The 23,498-nt window shown below is 42.0% G+C and overlaps 1 protein-coding gene across 2 annotated transcripts in view; it reads left to right on the forward strand.

Moving 5' to 3' along the window:
* Positions 1-2,012: 2,012 nt before the first annotated feature.
* MTHFD1L (methylenetetrahydrofolate dehydrogenase (NADP+ dependent) 1 like) overlaps positions 2,013-23,498 on the forward strand; it is a 266,470-nt gene continuing 244,984 nt past the window's right edge. The window contains exons 1-7 of one of the 2 annotated variants that reach the window (XM_089777293.1): positions 2,013-2,448; positions 5,152-5,245; positions 7,476-7,526; positions 7,610-7,663; positions 12,954-13,078; positions 14,011-14,111; positions 15,543-15,679. In XM_089777293.1, coding sequence (XP_089633419.1) covers positions 2,264-2,448; positions 5,152-5,245; positions 7,476-7,526; positions 7,610-7,663; positions 12,954-13,078; positions 14,011-14,111; positions 15,543-15,679 — 747 coding nt within the window. In that variant the 5' untranslated portion in view covers positions 2,013-2,263. The remainder of the gene's footprint in view (positions 2,449-5,151; positions 5,246-7,475; positions 7,527-7,609; positions 7,664-12,953; positions 13,079-14,010; positions 14,112-15,542; positions 15,680-23,498) is intronic. The other variant, XM_075924433.2, reaches the window with a different exon arrangement.

Genomic DNA, 23,498 nt, shown 5'->3' on the forward strand with positions numbered 1-23,498 from the left:
GAGTCAGCTGGGGATTCCTGGTCTTTAAGGAGTCCCCAGCTGATCAGGTTCTGCTGAAATGCCGCATGGAGCCTGGGTTCAGCTGGGGAGTCCCCAGCTGACCCCGGGGTCCATGGCACTGAAATGCTGCTGCTGCGTTTCAAAGGGGCAGTGCCACACAGCTGCCAAGGTGGCATTTTAAAGGGGCAGTGTTGCACAGCTGAGCCAGGGATCAGCTATGTGGCTGCTGCCCCTTTGAAACACTGCCATGGGGGGGAGCCCCAGCTCAGCTGTGTGGCGCTGCTGCTTTGAAGTATCTCTTCTTCCCTCCCCCTCACCCTCCCCCCCGGCCCCCTTTGCTGCCTCTATCTAATAGAGTTGACTAGTTCTTAACATCCTTAGGTCATATAGGACCCTTTTTAGGGCTGCAGAAGGGATAAAGAAAACTGAAATTTGTTAAAATAGTTAGTGACTATAACTGGTCTGCAGAGAACTTACATCCAAGCAGCAGCCCTTGTTTCTGAGAGAAATAGAAGGGAATATGAAAGTAAAAGTAAAACATGGTTAGCTGTTTTAAGAGACAAAATACTGATTGTACTAAAGACTGTAATAATAAGCTACATTCAATATTTTACTTTTATTTTCCATGGTAGGAAATAATGTAATTCTCTGAGATACTACGTTTGTGATCATAAATGGGAAGGGAAGGGTTGCAGGGCAAGTTTAATTCTTATGCAACTGATATTGGATGGCTAGCACATTATCTTCCATGTCTTAATTGCTTAACCAACCAACCAATGATGGTGCTAATGGTTCTTGATGTCTGTGTAGAATCTGGTGTTGGTCATCTTCCTTTCCAAGTGCAAACTGGTAGTTCTTGTCAGCCTCTTGTAACTATTTAGTCTTTAAGGTGCTCCTAGATTATTTGTTGTTTTTCCTGTTACAGACTCACTCAGCTATCCATCTGAAGCTTACCTACTCACTGTCTTTTTTTTTTTTTCCTTCTCTCTTCTCCTCCCACCCCCGTTCCCTTATTTATTCTTGGATCTGGACTTCCAGCACTCCTGTCAGCTGAAGAAGTGGGTTGTGCTCACGAAAGCTCATGATAGCATCTACCTGTTTTGTTAGTCTTTTAGGTGCTAGTACACTATTTGTTTTAATTTTTTTCAAAGTTATTTTATTATTGATGATGGGTATACATTCATCTTCCTACAGGACGAGCCTGTCTAAACTGGGACTCTCTGGTCCAACCAACATCCATGGCTGGGCAGGATCACTGGTGGATGACCTGGACCAGAGAGCCAAGTGGCTGGGAGTACGGATGTAAATAGGTAACCGCTCAATGGAGTAACTGGAATTTTACATCCCTAGTCAGCGTCTGGCAGCAGGAGTGCCAGCACCAGGAAACACTGCTGGGGGATGGGAGAAAACAACACATTTCTATTTGTCATAATACTCTTAATATTAGAGGGAGGCTGTTTACCTTATGCATTTATTTTTAAGCTCAAAGTAATACTTAGTTTTCATCACAAATTTACAGATAAACCTTTGATGAACACAGGCTTTTTTATATTGGATTATAGAGGGAAAATGTACTTTGTCTAGGCTAAGCAAGCTGTTTGTTCCACTGAAGTGGGAGCTAAAAACTTACAAAAACACTGTCGTCTTAGTGGGGCTTAGGCATACTGCTCATAGGAAAAATAGGAACATTGAGGCATAATATAGCACAAAGGTAGAAGGACACTGCAGTGTAAACCTGCAGCTGTAAGATCCCTGCCTATAGAACGGGGGTTTCCAAATCAATTCTTAATTATCCGCATGGTAGTGGAAGCCGGGACTGCAGCTGTTGGAGCCTAGGACCGTACGGTGCTCTCTCTAGTGCACAAGGTCCATCATCCAAGACTCAGGGCTGGAGTCCCAGCTGCAGGCTACACTGCACCACAGGAGGCTTGGTTGGAGCTAAGTCTTAACAGGCCTCTGCGTTGCTGCCCCCAGCCACTCCGGTGCCTGGCTCAGCCTAGCGTTGCAGGGCGGACTCCTCCGCGCCTGGGCTCCCGCTGCTCCAGACGAAGGCAGCAAACGAGCCTGCCCCAGCCACCCGGCCCGCTCTGCCCTGTGGGCGGGACCTAGCTCCCGGCTGCTGCCAAGCCCGGGCGCCCCTAGCAGCTGGTCCGCTAGAGCCCAGTCTGCGCCCCTCCCCCGGCTAGAGCCCGCCTCTCCAGGCCATGAGCGGGCTTGGCACGACCTGCCCCCCACGCCGCACTTCTCCAGCCGCGGCCGCAGCATGAGGCTCTTCGCGCTCTGCCGCCTCAGCCGGGGGGCCGCCGGGCCGCTCTCCCTGCGGGCGGGGCGGGAGGGGAGCGCGGCGCTGCAAGCCGGCTCGCCCCGCCGCGGCACGGCCGGCACCGGGGGCTGCGGGGAGACGCAACAGGCTGGCGGGCGCTGCAGCGCGCGCGGCTCGGCTGCCGGGTAAGCGGAGCAAGCGCCCTGCCGGCTGCTTCCCCCTCCTTGCGCTGAGCGCGCTTCCCGCGTGGAGCCGGGCCACAGCTCCACGTGGGGGCCCCGGGGGCCTCCTGCGTCTCCTGCAACAACTTGGCGGAGTGGAGGCCGGGGCGCTCTCGGGCCCCCCGGGGCGAGGGGGTGCTGCCCTCCCGCTGCCAGGCTCTCCGCTGCCTCTCCCGGCGCGCGCCAGACTGGCCTGCGCCACCCCCCGGCGGTGCCTTTGCTGCATCCCGGCAGCTTCGCCTGCTCTGCGGGCTCCCGTTGCACAGTCTGGGCCGGGGGGGAGGCTTTGCGCCTTCGCCTCGCGTGTTTCCAGGCACGACACCGGTAACTGTGCACGTAACTTCCTGGGGAGAGCCCAGCGCGCTCTGACAGCGGGCCAGGGAAAACCAAATGAGTGGCGGCCTGAGTTGGGCTCACAGCCGCCAAGTTGCACGTAGCTCACGGGCTCTGTGTAACTGCATTAAAGGGTAAAACCAAGTGCTGCTCTCCATCAAGTCACTGGGAATAATGTTTTTTTAAAAAAACCACGTTATACATCAGCTGCTGTGAATTGATTCCTTTGCTTACTATAAAATTGATGCCTCACTACACATATTTCCTTCAGTTTGGAGAGGACGAATCACTCAAGCTTTTGTTTGTACTCGTTTCACTTCTCAAGTTCTTTGATGGTGTATTGCTTGTCTTTCAAACCCTGCAGAGAGGTGGCAAGTTTCTGTTGCTCTTGGGGTTTTTCTAAAGCTTGCTTTTACAAGCCCTGTTTTAAGCTGTATTGCTTAAATGTTACTGTGAAGACTAGACTTTAAAGTTTGTAATGTTTACACAAGGAGGATCCTGTGGCAGCTAGGTTTATTTGGGCCATAAGCTTTGGTGGGCAAAAACTTGCATCCCATTAAAACAGCAGTGAACTAGACAAGACTCCATTTGTTTCAGTGCTGCTCACAAGAAGGAAATGGCAGCACTTAAGTCTAACTTAGCAAGTTCACTTTGTTGCTGTTTAGGGAAGCTATAGACAGGCCTGGAGTTATGGAACTATCTGTGGTCTCAGAGAGACCTTTCTTGTTTGGGTCATGTTTGTAATATTCCCACTCCTGGGTGCTAGGAAGAGGGAGACTTGAAATGAAACAAAATATGCAGAAAGTGCTTATCTTATGTTATTGATACTCCTCTCTATCTAATAAAGTACAGGCAGTCCCCGGGTTACGTGCAAGATAGGGACTGTAGGTTTGTTCTTAAGTTGAATCTGTATGTAAGTCGGAACTGGCGTCCAGATTCAGCCGCTGCTGAAACTGACCGCCAGTTCTGACTTACATACAGATTCAACTTAAGAACCCCAAGTCAGCTGCTGCTGAAACTGATCAGCAGCTGATTCCAGGAAGCCTGGGGCAGAGCAACTGTGCCTCGGGCTTCCTGTAGTCAGCACTGGTCAGTTTCAGCAACAGCTGACTTGGGGACGTCTGGGGCAGAGCAGCTGGGGTGCTGCTGGGTTGCTCCAGTAGCACTGCTCCTCGGCGCTACTGGACCAACCCAGCAGCACCCCAGCTGCTCTGCCCCAGGAGTCCTGATTCAGCCGCTGCTGAAACTGACCAGCAGCGGCTGAATCAGGACGCCTGGGGCAGAGCAGTTGGGGTGCTGCTGGGTTGGTCCAGTAGTGCCCAGAGCGGCGCTGCGGGACCAACTGGCAGCGCCCCAGCTGCTCTGCCCCAGGGTCCACAACAAAAGCCTGGTCTTCTGGGGGGGGGGGGGCACACTAGCTGCGCCCCCCCCCCCCAGCAGACCAGGGACACAGGGAGCAAAGCGGCAGCGGGGAGGGGGGGTGTGCCTCGCCTCTGAGGCTTTGCTCTGGCACCAGACTGCTTTGCTCCCGGTGCCCCTGGTTTGCTGGAGACGGTCCCCAGCAGACCAGGGGCACCGGGAGCAAACCCGCAGCCGCGGCGGGGTCCCCGCGCTTCTGAGGCTTTGCCAGAGCAAAGCCTCAGAAGCGCGGGACCCCCCGCTGCTGCGGGTTCGCTCGCGGTGTCCCTGGTCTGCTGGAGACGGTCCCCAGCAGACCAGGGGCACCGCGAGCGAACCCGCAGCAGCGGCGGGGTCCCCCGCTTCTGAGGCTTTGCTTTGGCAAAGCCTCAGAAGCGCGGGAAGCCGCCGCGGCTGCGGGTTTGCTCCCGATGCCCCTGGTCTGCTGGAGACGGTCCCCAGCAGACCAGGGGCACCGGGACAGCTTTTCTCGCCCCGGAGCTCGAGGTGGCTGACCGCTGCCTGTGAGCTCCAGGGCGAGAAAGCCCAGTTCGTAAGTGCGGATCCGGCGTAAGTCGGGGACTGCCTGTATCCTGTTCACTGGTGAGTGGATTTTCCAAGCCTTGTGGAATAATTAGAAGTGCATGATCTAAAGGACTGGGCATGTCTGAGCAGTGGTAAAGGCAAGTTAAATAAGGAAGGTATTATGGCTGGCTTTACTTTATTTTGTTACTTTCGCTGCCAAATGTTACCATATTTATTAATATACACATTGCCTTGAAAATGAAAACCTTTGAATATGCTTACATATTTACTCAGTAATTCTGAATTCTGTCACCAAAGTGGTGTGGAAAATTAATGTCAACAGCTTTCTGCTAATGTTGTGACAGGGAAATGTGTAACATACCTTGATACCATGTTACTGTTGTGTTCCAGTGAAATCATTCAGAGTTCTAAGAAAGTCCTGGCATCCTTGCAGAAAGGACACCCTACATTTAAGCCAACACTTGCCATTGTACAGGTAACGTATGTATGTATTTATTTATTTATTTAAAGGATTGTTTCATCTTATTTTTTTAAATATATACTGTCAGTAGAGAAGCAGAGAGGTTTTTAATAAAAAGGCAATTGGTATTTCCTAGGAATGAGATCCAATAATAAATGCAATGGAAGTACAAAGTAATATTGGTACTTTGTAAAAGTAGCAATAAGGTCTGCAATTTAGGCATCTCATGAGTGATCACAACTAGCTTTATTGCCAAATCTTAAAAAGTCCTCCCAGCAGAGTTGCTGTCTTTAAAATATACAAACATAATTACTGTTGTATGGCTGGTTTCCATACAAAGTAATGGACAAGCTCTTTAGGTTTCGTATGAAACCAATTTCCATTGTCAGAATTGGTGTCTCATGCTTCCAGAATGAGAAAATGTGTAATAATCCATTACACCAAATTACTAAAATGCAAAAATTACAGGGACTGGTACTGCCAGAAGGATAGCGAGTAGGATGCAGATCCTTTTACTTCTAAGTCATTGGTTCAAATCTTTCCCAAATCAGTAGTTGCTAAGAGCAATTGCTTTAAGATAAATTTCTGTTGGAGTCTGTGACAAGAATTGATTACTTTAGTCCAGTTCCCTCTAGAGAGTGGTTCACATTAGGGATGTGAAAGGTTATCCAGTAAACTGCAGGAGTTGGCATAGCTGAGTAGGGGGCTGCTCCAGCCCTGCTAGGCCTGCTACAAGCAGGGGCTCCTCCAGCTGGTCAGAGCAGCCGCTTCTGGGGTGGACCCAGACTGGCCTCTCCACCCCAGGTTACACACTTGCCGGCTCTGCTCCTGGGGAAGTAGTTTTCCTGTAGCAGAGAAGCCTTCTCCTCGGGAGTGAAGCCAGCAGCCTTCTCCTCTGCTGGCCTGGCTCCAGAGCAAGAAAGCCTCCTCCCTGGGAGCAGAGCCAACAGGGACTGGCAACCCCATTTCCAGGTAGGCTTGGCTGTGGACTCTACAGTATAAAGCATTTATACTGCAGAGCCCACAGCTTATGTAACTGCTGATATTTTCAGCAGTTACCTGTTTACATGGTTACCTATTTAACTGACCTTTTATATCCCTAGTTCACATCACATTCACAGAGATGGAAAAAATTTGAGTTGTGGCATATTTTGGGGACAGTGTAAAGAATACTTTTATTGCTATTGACTAAGTATGCTTTATCTGTTATAGGGATGCAAAGATGATTTCACTTTCAAATATTGTTGGCACCTTTTCTAAAAACTAATCAGTTTGTTTAAAGTAGGTCAAACATCCAACTCTTATCTTTAAGATATATTGAACACACCAAGCCAAGATAAATATTTCAAAGTGGCCTTCTGTCAGATTCTTGTAGACAGGGCAGCTTTAGCCTCCTTTCACTATTGAAAGAGAAGGGGTCTGTAGCAATTTGTATAGTAGAGGTGCTGAGAACCATTGAAACAAACTGCAAACCCTGTAGTGTACATGATAGGGATGTAATAGTCTAGTCAATTAACCAATTAACCGATAAGCAAAAGCTTATAGGCTAATGCTATAGACTACATGCATTTCATCCCTCCTCGCCCCGCCAGTAAATTTTTTAGCAGGCTGGCCAGCAGCCCAACTCCATCTTGGCTTGCAACAGGTCCGGGACCTATCACTGCTGCGGTTCTGCATTTAAAGTGTATTAGGAGCCAGGCGGGCAGGCAGCCTGGCTCAGTTCTGACTCAGGCGGGGTCTCTCCCCTAGGCAGCAGTACAGAGTGACAGGCAGCCGGTCTGTGAGGGGAGCTGGTTTTTATACTGGCTTCCCTCGTGGACCAGCTTCCGCCTGACATCCCATGCTGCTGCCTCTAATAGAGAGGCAGCAGCGTGGAGTGGCAGGGGGCTCCTCAGGAGCGGGGCCAGAGTGCACTGATTGCCAGCCTTGTCCCAGAGAACTATAGAATAGTCGACTAACTGATAAACATTCATGAGGTTAATTGACTATTCAATTAACCAATATTTAACATCTCTAGTACATGAGGGAAATTTCTTCAAGCCAGAGGTGCAGCAGCACCTTTAGGTCTAGTTTCTCACCTATGGAGAGACATGTTTGTGCTGCACTTTCCTTCTGTAGATCCTTGTATCAGAGCATACACAATGTTTTAAAAAGTGTAATACTATATAATCATAGAATTCTCTTTGTTGCTAACTTTTGTCCTTCAATTACTTACATTCTGCTTTTTTTTTTTTTTTTTTTTTGTCCCTTTAAGGCAAGCGATGAAGACTTGGTGCAAAAACTAAACCAGAATTTTGCTGAAGAGGTGAGGGTAGGAGATGTGGTTTGTTTTAATTGTGAGCTCCTCTGATCTTTGGAGTAACTTAAAATGTTTTGTTTTCTTGACAGATTGGTCTGCACGTTGTTCATATTTGCCTCCCTCAGAGTAGTAGTGAAGATGAGGTAACTATAGCACATTGTGGAAATCTTTTTCTTTACATTTTATTTGAACATAGAAACTTATAAAATTTATATTTATCTATGGCATTCATCACCGTTGAATCATTTGAGCACTTTGCATACATTGCATAAATGTATAATCATAGTATGCCTGTGTAGGTAGGCATATATATCCATTTTTAAACATATGCAAGACGTGTCAAAGCAGAAAACAGAACTTTGATCCTCTAGTTCTCAGGTTAGTGTCTTAACCACAAGAACAGAGTGCATCCTGGGCATGATCTTGCAAACACTCTATGTGTGGAATTACTGTTGAAGTCAGTGCAAATTCTGCATAGAGAGAACTTTTATGATTGAGACCCTCACTTGAAACCTTGTCTAATGCAATTTCTGTTCCCTCTCTGTTCTGTAGAATATACATACTCCCCACTGTATCAGACTAGATTTTAGTTAGGGAAACTTCTAAACTAAATTCCCACTTCCCTGGGAGTGGAACCGGGGAACTAAATGTTAATGTATTTGGTATTGGCTGTTTAAATCACCACTACAGGTAATGTTAAAAATAACAGTAACGAATGCCTTCATTTGGTAACCGGAGAATTTGCCAAACTGCAGGACGTCAATATTGTCTAGCAGCGTTAACAATACTTTCACTGCTTACTGGCCTCTTAGAAGACCTTTACGGGTAAATAGGAGCTAAATAACAGCACAGAACACTGAGAACCAGGTCTGGTGACTGGAAACAAACTTTATGGGTCCATGGGAAACTTGGCCACATCCATGATAAGTGGACATCCAACTAACTAAAAGCATGCTGGACCATGGATGGTGCTGGACTAGAGAGGTTCAACCTGTAGTAATAAAGAGGGAAGCAAATTTTCACTTTGGTTCCAGTTATGTCAGAGACACTGAACTAATTAATTGAGATTAGAATTTGGACCTGTTTATATAAATACAGAATCCTTTATTAACATTGTGAAAGGGCCAAATTAATTAAATAAAAAGGAATTTCAGAACTAAGGGTTCTACTCTTTTCTTTCCTCATCTCATCTTTTTGTGTGTGGGAAGGTCAGGTTGTACAGGAGGTAAATATATTCATCTGACACTTCATTATTTCTAAATAACTCCCTACTTGCAAAGCATAACAAAAATGTAGGTATCATATACAGTTTGGGTTTTGAAAATTTTATTCATTCCAGAATGTTACTATTTTTTGTTTTACTAAAGTCACAAAAATAATTTCCAAATGTTTTCTGTAACAAAGAGATTTTTCTGTGTAAAAGATATATCCGATAGAATCTGTTTATCTCAACCTTCTGGTTGTTAAGGATCCTTAATTTAATATTTTTGGTAAGCCATTGCTGTAAATGATACACTGCATCTGTTACCCATTTAAGAAAACCAGTCCTTTCAAAAACAATCAAGATATGTATTGCTGTCTTCATAATAAATGAAAATGGAAAAAATGTGCTTTTTTTTTTAAACTATAGGGATCCCATAGCCATAATACAGGTTGTCATGATTACAGAGCTAGCTGTACCCCTCTTCTGATCTCTTTGAGTGTCCCCTCAAGTGATACGCCTTTTGCCTTCACCTCTCCAAGGATGGAATCTTACATTTCTCCCCCTCTAGGTCTGGGACCCGAGCTACAGCCCCCTGCGTACTAATCATGATTAATCAGTTCAACTAAGTTTAGCACCTGCAAGTCTTCCTTTTGAGAGCTGTGATCAGTGACTAATACACTGACCAGACAGCTTCCTCACACAAAGTACTATTTAATCTTATAATTGGGAACAGAGCATAACATAAGAGGAAAAGGATTTTACACTTCAAAAGGCCTACAACATGTCTGTCTTACCGAAGGGCTTTACTGTCTCTGGGACAGAAGGTCAGGCAGGTTTTGTTTTTTCAGATTCTGCAGCATACTTGGCATCAGTCTGTCATAGGTGGTGTAACTATGGCTGGCTCCCTGCTCGCATTTACTTAGACATTTTTTTATCAGGAGTCATTATGTTGTCTTTGGGCTAGTTTCTTAACAGTCCTGTTGCTAAACTAATCTAAAGTGCTTGCAGTAAGCATTCCGGTAATCCTATGTATCCATAGTATCCCTCTGTGTCTCACTAGTCAGATCTCGTAGAGTGTTTGTAAATTATTTCAGCTTAGCCCCACATTCTTCATGCAGGTTCATCTAGTACCAAACCACTTTCATGCTTAGCTTAAAGTTGTCTTCTGACTGAAAGCATTAAACTAGAATTTGGAAAATGTGTTTCTCTGCCTGGATTTTCACAAGATTTACTGAGTGCCAGCCTTACTTTCCATGATAAACATAAACTAAAATAAATGTAACATTATACAACTTTGTGCATCAGAAAATCGAAGAAAGTTTACTATAAAGGTACAGCTTAGCTCAGGTAATGCAGAAGAGTGTGCTGGTTAACTTTTTTTACAGGAAATGGAATGTATCAGGTGTGATATAGATGTTTTTATTAGAGATGGACTCAATCATAAAATTAAATCTGGATAGAGAGTGTTTTTGTCTGAAATATTGTAGGAACCAGCTTTAAAGATGTAGGACCCAACTCTTGTGCTTCTTGCACTATTTAAGGAGATTAGTGGTAGAAATGTAGCCGTGTTAGTCTGGTGCAGCTGAAACACAGTCCTGTTTTTTATTTAAGGAGATGTGACTGTATCACTTGTTTGTTATTTGGAGTTGAGATTACCAGGTTAAATACTTCATAATGCAGGAAAATACAACCTTTTTTCCAAGTTTTATTTTATAACACCAAAGGTCACCTCCTGCGCTGGATATCAGGGGACACATTCTTATGTACAGAGGTTTACCTTTTCTTTGATGGAGAACAACGTTTGCACTGGCTCTGTTGATTGTTAACTCAGACCTTACTTTCAGTCATTTTAATTCTTCTGGGACTCTTTCCCTTTTAAAAAAGTATTTTTTTATTCTTTTGTTTCTAATTCATCATATGCTCCATAACTTCACTTTATCCCAATTTAAAATCCAAACACACAGAATTCCAAAAGCAAGTTTTTACATTTATTTTGGTAGGCTACTGAAAACTAATTTGTTTTTAAGAAATAATTTATTAGGCTATACCTTAAATTATATTGGGATCTTGATATTTTGGAAAACATAGGACAAGTAACTGAAGTTTAAAAATAGAATCTTCTTGTGATCATTTAAGTGCTCTTTTATTGTAACACATTTTTATGTTCTTATTCAGATGAATGCCGTACAAAACTACATTTATTTAAACTGTGACTTTACTTCTGAATGGGATCTTTGGAGCTGTTATAATGTCAAGGTTTTGTTAAAATGCTGCATAGTCACAGGCCAAATCCTTTTAATATTAAACATCCAATACATGGAATGAATGAATGCTATATGAAATGTCAATAAAATGCTGAAATTACAGAATGCCTACAAAGGAAACCTAGTGATTTAATTAATATATTAAGCTTAAAGGAACGACAGAAGATTTAAACAAAAGCAAACATGTTTTTCTCCTTTCATCATTTAAAATAGAAAAAAAGGAGTTAAAGATGTCCACTAACCAATCATAGAAGTGTATTGAAATCCCCTTTAATTAGGGTTGTATGGGCATGAATCTCACAGATATAAAAAATCATTTCTTATCCTTTGTTGTTTCCAGGTCTGAGAAACTTCTTTGACCAATTTGATATAGTTATTCCAGAATCCAAAGCCCTAGGTCGTTATGAAAACTCAGGGCCCAGGGGTTCATGTGCCTTGGTCTTTTGTGTGTGACACAGATTTTCAAGAACTTTTTTATAATTGTTTTAAACATGCCGGAGATCGGAATATCACAGTTTACCTTGGGCTATTCCAATAAAACGTGACATTCCACAACAATTAATTCTAAGATATCTGTAGCAAAGCCCCAAACAAATCAGTGGGCCTATCAAGAAGATTGGTGTGGGGGAAGAGTTAGTTAAAATGAAATTGTGTGCAGAATATCTTTTCCCCTGCATTTTGAACTAAGCGTAGAATGAACAAGTTAGGAGACGGCAGGAGGATTGCCACAGATAGGAAGATTGCAGGATCAAGGTTTTGTTGATGGGGTAATGAATGGATTTTAGAGGTGTCACAGAGCAAGAACTGACCAGGGTTTGGTGGCTGCATGGATGCAAGAGGATGAGAGCAATGAGCCTGAGTACTTGGGGTTGTGGTGCTTCAGACTCTGAAGCTAGTAGTACCTTGCTTTGAACTGAATGTCTCCTTTTAGGTTCTTAAAATTCTGAAAAAGGGATTGTGATCCTGTGAAGTTTTGTCTCGGGTCATGGTTTCAACTGCTAGTTTTTATTTTTACTTCCTGCAAAAAGTTTAGTAGGTGCAGTTTAGAACAAAGAAGAGTGGTGCCTGGTGCAAAGAGTTTACAATCTCTATTCTGGATGTGGCATAAGAAATGAGAATGATAAATAAAATGTGGAGGTAGAGTTAGGGGAGGAAGGGAGGTAGGACAAAGGTTACAACAAAATCACACAGTTACACAGGTTTAACTATGTAAACATTTTGATGGTTCTGAATTCTAGTTAGTTTTGGTTTTAGTATGGCCAATGGAAATTGTTTTTGCAGGATCTTATTCTGTGTTCTTGCCCTTGAAATATCACAGCTCTCTTTTCTTTTATTCATAATGGAACAGGTCTCTTTACATACACTATCTGTTGACCATCATTACAGCAGTGTTAGGGACAAATTCTCTTAGAGAATTGCACCCTCTTTCGAGAGATGGATGCAACAAATGAAGACATTCGAAATTGCAAATGAAGCTGGGATTTGCATATTCGCGTTATGGCGCTATTCCTCATACAATGAGGTTTACCAGTTATTTCGAGAGAAGGGTTTTCTCTTGAAATAACCGCAACTTAACAGCATCTGTTATTTCAAAATAGCGCTATTTCGAAATAGCGCCAAAACACAAATATGCAAATGAAGCGTGGGATATTGAAATCTCTGTTTCATTTGCAATTTCGAATGTCTTCATTTGCATCCCTCTCTTGAAAGAGGGTGCAAGTGTAGACATACCTTTAGTTATATCCCTGCAACTCCATGTATGGGAATAACTGTTAATGTACATACACTTTTGCAGAAAAACAAGCAGGCCACAAATCTGTGGGAGTATACACAAGTTGTAAATTGTAAGAGAAATAGCCAGATGACAAATGCCAAGGGTTTACCAGCATTAGTTTACAATTACACCCATTTTTTATTTCATAATGTTCTGCCTCTAACTTCTAAAGCATTTTATTAACTTCCTAGATTGTTGGTGAAATCTTGAGACTCAATGAAGATCCTATGGTTCATGGCATTGCCCTTCACCTCTCTGAAAATGCATACAACAGCAAAGTATTAAATGCAGTAAAACCAGAGAAAGATGTAGATGGGTAAGCGAAGTAGTGAGAGGTAGCCAGAGCGGTTACAAGTTTTATGGCTCTAAAATCTGCTTTCACCATTGCTTTTCACTAATGGATTTTTCGGTCACTGCTTAACTGTGTCATTAAATGTAGACAAAAAGATTATAAAATCAATCAAACTGTCTGCTTAAGTAATTTTGATAAGACTGTGCTTTAATCTTTACTAATCATAAGCTTGGGAAATAGTGTTTATAGTGTAGTTTTATTCTCTTCCAGTGTTACGTTGTTATCATTCTTATTGATTTCATTGACAGCATTTTTTAAGAAAGCTTCAGGGGGAGAGCCTTGGCTGAATTTCTAGAGGGGAGCATGGGTCTAGGGTAATTTTAAGCCAGACTTGCACCCTCCCAATCTATCCTGAACTGCTCCTAGGCCCCTAGCATATCTTAAACAGACCTAGGGCCTGTCTAATTTGCAGCAATTTTTTCCCTTTTGTCGTCTCCTCCCACTCTTGCCTTTTCTCATACTGCTCCAACCTTCTGAAATAACATTACTTCCTGTAAATCAAATATCATGAGTACTTCTAACCCCCCCCAACACCCATTGCTTTCATGACAGACGCTCCTTTGCTTGTTTTTCCTTCCCTCCTTATTTCACTCATATTCTGCTTGAATATGTCACAAATTATCTTGCACCCACTTTTTCTTCTAGCCCTTGTTCCTCTTCCTTTTATCTATCTTGATGGTTCTGTGTTTGTCTGAATTCTAAGATCTTGTGGGAAGTGCTAGATATAGAAGTTTAGAGATTAAAATAATCTCGTAACCATATATTATTACTAGTTCTATGAGACATTCAGTTTGTATTTTAACACAGATAGGGTATAACGTACAGGGCAAGCTCTAACTACAGTATATCTCATGCTCACTTTCTGTTTTATATGTTTCCATATTTTTCTTCCCTAGAGTATCAGATGTAAACCTGGGACGGTTGGTGCGTGGAGATACTTACAACTGTTCAGTTTTTCCTACTGCCAGTGCTGTGATTGAGCTTCTTGAAAAACTAGGTAAGACAGTCTTGTGCAATTCTATTTCTAATATTATCAAGTACAAGTTTTTCTATCACTGATGATTTCTGAGATCCTGTATAAGAACCTTGGTAATCAAATATCCATTTTTTTTCATATATTAGTCTTGTTCTGTATTTCTTTATCCATTTTTCTGATCTACACAAAATAAGAACCTGTAAACTCAGTACACTGTAGTGGATTTGACACCCGCAAAGCCATGGCAGCAAGTTAAAATAAACTCTACAAACACCTATTTGATTAGGTTTTTTTTCTTTTATTACAAAAATATAAATGTAAAATGAAGACTGGTTTCAGTCATTGCAGCTCAATGGAACACACAAATTTTATGGACATAGAGCTGAACCATAAAGCAAAACTTTGTTTTGCTGTTTGCTGCTCTTGTACTATGTACAGATACAGCCTCAGATTTTCTGGCTTAATTTTGCATTTGAAATAACAGGTCCTTGCTTCCTTTATCTTGCTGAGATTCTCCATCAAAGAGTTGAATTCAGAACTGCAAATTTGTTTCTAGGAGTAGTGGTGTGGCCTTTGTCTATAAACCCACATATTATTGAAGCAAAATGCAGGACAATGTAGCACTTTAAAGACTAACAAGATGGTTTATTAGATGATGAGCTTTCGTGGGCCAGACCCACTTCCTCAGATCAAAAATTATTGGCTTGGATGCTGCTACAGGTCTCCACGGAAAACTTGTATAAAACCAAAATTGACATAGTTTTTTGCCTGTGAGATCAGAGACGAATTTTGAGTCTCTCAAAAATTTGGACAAATCAAGATTATTAATGAATGGACTACATTTTGGACTACATTGTATATTTGGTAATTGAAATTACAGATTACTTTATCTGTGAGCACCCTAAATATTGTGGGTTTTTTACATCTTTTGTAAAGATACTGTTAATGTACTGGCTTAAATCAATTACAGCAATCATTCAAGAATAGTCTTGTATCTCATTGCACTTGTGAATTTTGGAGGCAAACATCCTTTAAAAGTAGGTGAATTTTAAATAAAATGGGGAAGTATCTGGCACAGCTGGATACATTAAATGATTATATACAAACAACCCAGATCCCATTTAATTCAGCAGTATGTACTGAACATTCACACTAATCAGGGTAAGATTGTCACTTGTCACATAAACAAATAGGAACCTAGGTTTGGGTGGGTTCTTCCAGAGGCAAGTGTATGTGATTTTCAACCTTGTGATGATGAGAAAAATACTAGCACTTGGAACCATCTTTTAGGGCTTCTGGTAATTACAAACCTTGTCCCTCAGGAAGGCGAATGGCAGAATGTCCACTTAATCGAATTTGTGGGCTGGCTGCTCGCTCCAAAGAAGTTTAGTAGTAAACGTCTGTTACAGCAACAGACAACTGAACTGATTGTTGGCTTTTTTTGTCGAGCAGTTAAAACTATAGATGGAAAGAAGGTGTTACTGGTAGGAGCTTGTGGGCCACTGGAAGCCTCTTTGCTGTGCCTCCTTCAGAGAAAAGGTGCCATGACTATGAGCTGCCAGTGGAAAACACAGCAACTTCAGAGCAAGGTAAATATCTCCTTAAGCCAAATGATAGGATGCCACTTGGAAACTCTGAAGTCTTTTTAAAATTTTATGACATTGTAGGATAATTCTGACAATTTAGGGGGAAAAAGCAGATAATTTAGGAAGGCCTGGGTTCCATCAAAGTGTTAAGAGAGACCCTCTGTCACTAGTAGTGGCAGGGAATATTTTAACTAGTCCCCATTATTACAAGTCATAAGATTTTTATGCTTTAGACTTGGTTTGGGGTAGGGATCCTGGTTAAAAAGTTAATGGAATGCTTAACCAGTTAACTGTGATCCCGTGGTGGGGGGATTAATCCAGCCCGCCTGGGCTGTAGTACCTCCCAGCCTGTGGCATGGTGCGGTGGGCCTATTCAGGCTGGAGCGGCGCCCCGCTGGGAGCAGAATGCAGGCTGCTGTGCTACAAGCTGCTCCAGGCCTGTTCGAGCCAAGCCGGCTGCACTGTGCTATGGGTGGGGGCTCCTTGGGCTGGGCAGGGCAGGGCCGCTCCAGCCCAGTTGAGCCTGTGGGCCTTTTGATTATTAGTAATGAGGAAAAAGATCAATTTGCCCATACTTTGAACTTGGATTTCTCTCATAATTTGACTTACCTGATTGAAGGAAAGGTTTGAGGAGGGGCCTGCTGATAATGATTGGAGCAGAGGAGATCATAGCAGAAGGAAGCTGGGTGCCTAATACACTTAAAGAAGAGAGATATGAAACTGTCCCAAATAGAGCTAAGTATAACCCCAAAAGGGAAACAGCCAAATTCTCTGTGAAGTTCAGAAGGGACCTCTCTGTCAATCTGTTTTGTATGGAAGGTGCTTTAGTACTGTTGTGGTGGATGGTAGAACAAATATCAAGCTATATAACTCATGAGCAAGCTCATTGTTCCATTGCTGGGGCTGTTACGACGTTGAGATAATTTTCCTTCCCTTGCTCATTGAAAAGCTGTAGCTCTGTGAGACATTAAGAGCCTTGTTTCAGAATGTAATGTGTGGAACCACTCATGAAATGTTTTAGGATGTGTATGCTAGTATTCAAACACACACACACACAATTTAAAACAAGTTTTGTTCACTCGTGCATTTCAGCCAACCCTTTTCCTCAGTGCTAGGGGCACCTGTTTCTCTCCAGCAAAGCAATAGAACCATTTGCACGAGGATACTGTTACATATTTTATGACCTAAAGACATTCGTGTATGCTTCCTTTTCTAGGACAGCGTGGATCTGAACTCTTTCTAGTACTGAGGGACAGTAGAAAAGGATTAATTAAACCCTTAGGCTACGTCTACACTCCTAGCTGTTCTTGTGCAAAAATTTGCGGAGCGTCTACACTGCACATGTGCTCTTGCGCAAGTAAATTTACAGTAAAGCGTTGGGAAAGAGGGCTGCTTGTGTAAGAGTTATTCCTCTCCCCACGATGAATAAACAGTTCTTGGGCAAGAAGCCTGCATTGTAGATGTAGCCAAAGAGTATGCAGGACTTGTTACGAAACATTCCTTTGAAACTAGTAAATGTTTAATTCTTTTTTACAAAATTGTTAGCAAATGGGACAATTCTAGGGTCTCAAGATTCTCCTGTTTTGCAAAAAATAACTGCTAGAGAAAAATACCTTCTCCAACTGCCTTGTTTTTAATTTTTACATGCATTGAGCAATTTATAGTGAATATTCCTAAACTGATGTTTCATATAGAATACCACAAGGTGGCAGCCAATTCAAAAATTTAATGCAGAGTATTTGTTTTGGATTCAAAACTAGAGTGAAAGAAGGAAAATACACTATGTATTTTAGTTGAGCCGGTGTGATGTAGAAATTTTTCCTTTGTCAAATAGTGGTTTTATAGCTGATGATATCACTGTTAGGGCTATGTCATTTTTGTGTTTTAAGAGCTAGAGAACATTTTTAAAAGCGTACAGTTCTTTCATCTGTGGAGAGAAGTTTCCATGGTTTAAATTAAAATCTGTTTTTTCAGTTTCATTCTTTAATCGTGTTTTATCTTGATGATTTATGACCATGTACTAGAGGGGGACATTTTATACATATGTGGTGATGTCATTACTAATTATGGTAAGGGGTTGCCTAAAGTACAAAATTAGGTTGACTTAAGGTAGGTTGACCTGCAGCCACCACAGTTATTACATCAGTTATTGGTATCCATAATACTCTCCTTCTGCCAGTTGTTTGTGTCCTTACAAGGAATCGCTGCACCAATGGAGGTGGGGTAATGAATAGCCACTTGGGGCTTACAGCTGGTTCTGCCAACTTGAATGGGTTTGGGCTCAGTTTCACAGCAGGCAGCCTATCAGCAGTGAAACTGACATTCTTGACAATTTCACAGCTGCTATTTCACATTTGATCTCTGGCTGTGGCTGTTAGCCTGTAACAATGCTTAGCTTTCTGGCATTTCCTGTGATTTACCTGTCCCACTGTTGGGAAATAAGGATGTTAACTTTAGATTAATCAATTAATCGAACAGTTGATGCAATTTGCATCGACTATTCGAATAGTTGATAAGGGCATCTCCATCTTTGAAATGTAGCAAGAGCCCTGCTGACTCTTGCTACATTTCTAAGGCAGAAGTGCCGCCAGTTCCCTGCTGCACCTCTGCCCCCTCCCCTGCACAGGGATGGTGCTGGGGGAACCGGTTTTTAAGCTGGCTCCCCCGCAGCACTAGCTCCTGCTCCTTTCCCCTTTGCTGCTTCTCTCTGATAGAGGCAGCAAGGGGTGGGCAAGTGACCCCATATGCTTATTGGGTAGTCAACTAGTCGCTTACATCCCTATTGGGAAACAGAATTAAAGGCTGAGGCAAGATGAGAGGTTTTACATTGTCTTCTCAGTTCATTTTAACTTTTGTGCCCAAAGGAGTTTTTACAGGTTGGACTTCCCTGTTCTGGCACCCTTGGCACCTGACTGGTCCCAAATAAGGGAATTTGCTTGGGACCTGACTGGTCCTTTGCCACTGGTCCCCAGCCCGCTGTCCTCCCCTGCGACTGCGTTCCCGGCTGGCTCACATTTCCAGGTGCCAGGGCTCTCTGTTCTGGTAACATCCAGATCTGGTTCTGGTTTTGTTGGACCACATATGTTGCTGGATCAGAGAGTTTCAGGTTTAGGAGGTTCAGCCAGTAGTGTGTCTGAAGTTATGATCAGGGGGGTTCTGGAGAAACTTGCCTTCATTTATCTCAGCGGCAAGCCTAGACTCCCATGGCACTCGATCAGTAACCCTCTGAGTTTATTGCTTAGCACTTGTTCTCTAGCTTATTGCATATCTAAAGATTTTCACTTTTCTCGTGTCTCAAGCGAACCCAGACATCAGGAGTTAAACATAGGGTTTCTTGCTCGCCATTAATAAGCATTAATGACCCCATATTTATAGTGTCATGTTACACGAACTGTGGTTATACTGGAGGATTGTGACTTGACAGTACCTCTTTTCTCTGCAAGTTGAAAGGTCTGACATGCTTTGTGAAAATTCGGTAAAATGCATTTTGCTTATTGATGAGGTATGTCATAAATATTCATCAAAGTTTGAAATGAAGAGAAAGGCAAAAAATAAATACACAATCGTACTTCAAATTTCTTGACTTCTGTATACTTATATCTACAGTTGAATGTATTATGGAGATTTGCTGTCCTAGAGCAGACAGGTTTGCTTTGTGTATGTACCACGGCAAGGCAAACTACTTTAAACTAATGTAGTGATGGCTGCGCTAAGTATTTTATTTTATAGATCAGTTTTTTTTCAGATTAAGTTAATGTGTCCATTTTCATTGAAACAAATCTCAGGTTTACCATTTTTTGATATAAATTGTTACATGAGCTAGGTATTATTTACACATGTAACTCAAGATGTAGCTTTGTTACTTTAGCATTTAAAGAGAAAGGTATACTAGTAACTTTTCCTCATTTGCTTTTATTTACTAATAGATAATTAATTTATTGGTGCCTGAGCCAAAGAAATTGAAAAATTTCCCTGGATTTTAATGGGCTTTAGATCAAGCCTAGTACCTCTATTACTTTAAGTATTGTCTCTTTTTGTTTCAGACAGGTTCTGTTACAGGAACATTTTGAAAAATTTGTGAAATTGGGATTTACTTTAAGCTGGTTGGTTAATTTCAGTGTATATTTCTCATTCGCATGTAAATACCTAAATGTTGATTTTGTTACCTTAAGCATTATGCAGAAGATTTCTAAAGGAACAAATAGCAGTTAGCTGATTAATCCCAATTACATTGTCTGCTTCTAGATACTAACTTTCATATTGTCCTTCTGATTATTGAAATTATTATCCTGCATCCCCAGCAAAATAAGCAATCTAATAAAGTTTACATTCCAATTGTACTGTGAAAGCAGAAGGCTCATAAATGGCAATAAAGTGCTTATTTATAAGAATTAACCAGGGCACAGTAAGAAGAAAGTACTTGAAACATGTAACAATTGTGTCACAATTGATAACTCCTGTTCTAGATACCCTGATAACCAGTCCCTTTTAAATAGGTTTCTTAAAATAGAATATATTAAAGACTGGCATGGCCCTAAGCTAGACTTACCAGCTGCATTTTAGATTTATTTTAATGTTTTGGTAAATTGAATCTTTCCCTGCCCCTAATAACATACCATAAATAAAGGGACACTTTTAACGTGCTTGACTTTTTTTTTTTAATTAAAGGTGACTAGGGGGCTGCGCTACAGTCACCAACCCTGCCCTCTTTCCCCCCCTGAGATAGGCAGCCCTGGCTTTCCCTCCCCCACTGCTCGGGAAGGCCAGGCAGAGGCGTGGCAGCCCTGGCCTGCTCCCTTCCTCCCTCTCCCCCCCTTCGCCTGCCCCTGCCCAGACTCAGCTCTCTCCCCCCAGCTACCTGAAGAGAGGGGGCTGGACCGAGGCCTCGCTAGGCCCAGAGGAAAGCCCTGGCTCCTGAGCACTGGAAGAGGGAGGCAGGCGGGATGCAGAATGACATGATGATATCACTCTGTCATCCCACAGGAAATTGTTTTTATATGTGTGTGTATATATAGAGAGAGATGTAAAAAATGTAATCTTTTATTCTGCTCCTGTTTATTTCTTTTGATTTTGGTGCATTGAACAAGTTTCTATGTTTCTGCATTAGAATGTGAGTCAACTTGATTTTTAACTATTCTAAAAATAATGGTCCTCTCACAGATGAATTATGACTCCATTGTTAAAAACCCCTGTATTTTCAAATGGTTATAAATTACAATTCTAATATTTCTGATAATTCTAGAATAAATATGTGCAACTGTTGTAAAGAGGATCAGTTTCCACTTACTTTGTGTAAAATGGGAAATCAATAAATGTTTAAGGCTTTAGATACAATTAAAATCACCAGTTAGTTATCCTTCTGTTGATATTTATATAGAAAGCTGTTGCAGATACTGTCCCTTCAGAGTGAATTTGGCTTTCAAAGACTTATTCACACAATTGTAAAAAAAAAAGCTAAATTTTGTTATTTTAAAAGTCAATATTCTGTTCCACTGTTCATAAAGAGAAAAATACAACATTTTATTGCTGTATAGCTTATTAACTTTTGGCCAAGATTAGGTTATCCAGTTGATGGAAAACTGTTGTATTTTCTGATGAAAAATACAAATGTTTATCTTGCCAAAACATGAAGAACTCTTTGCATTCATGAGAAAATTTACTGAGACCATTTCTTCAATTATTTCTGAACATGGCCCATCTTGTGACTAATTTAAAAGTCTTTGCCTTGCATTCATGTTTATTGTAAAGAAGCCTAGACACAGTCCCACTTTGTTTCCAAATAATAAAAGATGGGAAAACCCCATGTGAACTCACTTTCACATTTTCAGCCAAATGCAGGTTTGATTAGGGTACCTCTTTCCCTCTCTTTGGCTTACAAACAGGCCTGTTATCTTTGCTGAAACTCATTCTGGAGTCTCCACCTATTTATCTGTCTTTTGTGGAGCCAGCTGTGGACAGCCCTTTCAAATCTCACAAGAATCAGGGTTTGTAAACTGGGTGGGACTCTCTGGTGTCTGACCCAGGCAAACATAAAAAAGCATGACACACAAATGGAACAGCTGTCTAGAACACAGCAGATACAAATATAGAGGAAATTCTAGTGATATTACTTTGTTAGATTACTCTTCTACTGTGTGGCTGTGTCTACACTGAGCCACTTATTCCGGAAAATCAGCCGCTTTTCCGGAATAAGCTGCTAGCTGTCTACACTGGCCCTTGAATTTCCGGAAAAGCAACGACGCTCTACTTTACAAAAACAGCCGCTATTCCGGAAAAATTATTCTGCTCCCGCTCGGGCATAAGTCCTTATTCCGGAACACTGATCCGGAAAAGGGCCAGGGTAGACAGCCCAATAGTCTTTTCCGGAAAAAAGCCCCGATCGTGAAAATAGCGATTGGGGCTCTTTTCCGGAAAAGCGCGTCTACATTGGCCGCCGACGCTTTTCCGGAAAAAGGGCTTTCCGGAAAAGCAGCCTGCCAATGTAGACGCTCCTTTTCCGGAAAAACTGAAAACGGAATAGTATTCCATTTTAAGCAGTTCCGGAAATTCATGCCAGTGTAGACACAGCCTGTATGTTTAAGACATTAAAATGTTTATTTGATTATTGCTGTTTCTTGCATGTTAAAAAATCAGATATTCCAAAAGCCAAAGACTAAGGACAGTAGAAGCTAGGAGGAGCAAATGTAGCAATCTGAGCTCTGGTCCCTGCTCTACATGCTGGTAGGATCTAGAAGTACAGCATAAGGATCTTACGCAAAACAGAGTTTTTGCACACACAAAAAAGTCCACACTGCTTCTTTTTGTGCAAAAACCCCTTGCTCAAAAAGAAACGGTAGAAAATATGCTAATGAGATCATGACTTATGCTAATGAGTCTCTCATTAGCATATTTTCTGCCAGAGGAACTAACAGTGACGACGTAGCCTTAGTGATAATAACATCGTCCCCTATTATCATGGCTTATTTTGATCCCCTTTTGATGAATAAGAATGATGTCTATGTTATTATTGAACACTTTAATTAGTCAATTCAGCTGTTAAACACGTATGCTACAGATCCTAATGATTTTAAAGTGGGGAACACTGGTTTTTAATGTTCTGTGAAATCTTTGAAAATGCCTTCCCTCTCTCCAGCAGGCATGTGTTTGAATATCTTTCTTTCCCCTCCCCAAAAAATCAGAGTAATGCCATTTGTCAAATTAATACATGTTCATTGTGTAGGTCAATGGTGGACAACCTATGGCCCCATCAGCCACATATAGCCCATTGGGTTTCTGTGTGTGGCCTATAAGACATTTTATTTGCTGTTGACCACACACAGGGTTGTCCGATTCCACTGGTTCCATCTGCATAGGTTTTACTCTGCCAGTATTACCAGAGTGATATGCACATAAAGCAAGGGCACGTGCATGAAGTGAGGTTCATGCTGATTGCACACAACATTGATTGTAAAATCTACGCATGCCGTCTGCATTCAGTCAAAGTGCTGCATGGTTCAATTGGCATACCCTGCAAATTTTAGGTACGAAACACAGTTAGCAAAACTACCCTATTGCAGGAGATCATCTTGGTTTTGACAAACTTGCAGACCACTGAGATGGAGGAGGGCCACTCATATGACCTACTTACTGGCCTTAAGTTGCCTATTGCTGGTGTAGGTGTGACAGGAAGAAGGTAAAGAGGTATGTATGGGTGAAAAAATAGGAAAATTTACTAAATCAGTGAAGTTCAGATAAAATTTAAACCATGACACCTGCAGTGGCCACAGCGTTTTAAATGATCACTCTTTTTTTCTGTTCAAATCATATTTTGTATATTTCTTTA

Source organism: Pelodiscus sinensis, chromosome 3 (assembly GCF_052426305.1).
Source record: "Pelodiscus sinensis isolate ZL-2025 chromosome 3, ASM5242630v1, whole genome shotgun sequence".
NCBI classification, from domain to species: domain Eukaryota; kingdom Metazoa; phylum Chordata; order Testudines; family Trionychidae; genus Pelodiscus; species Pelodiscus sinensis.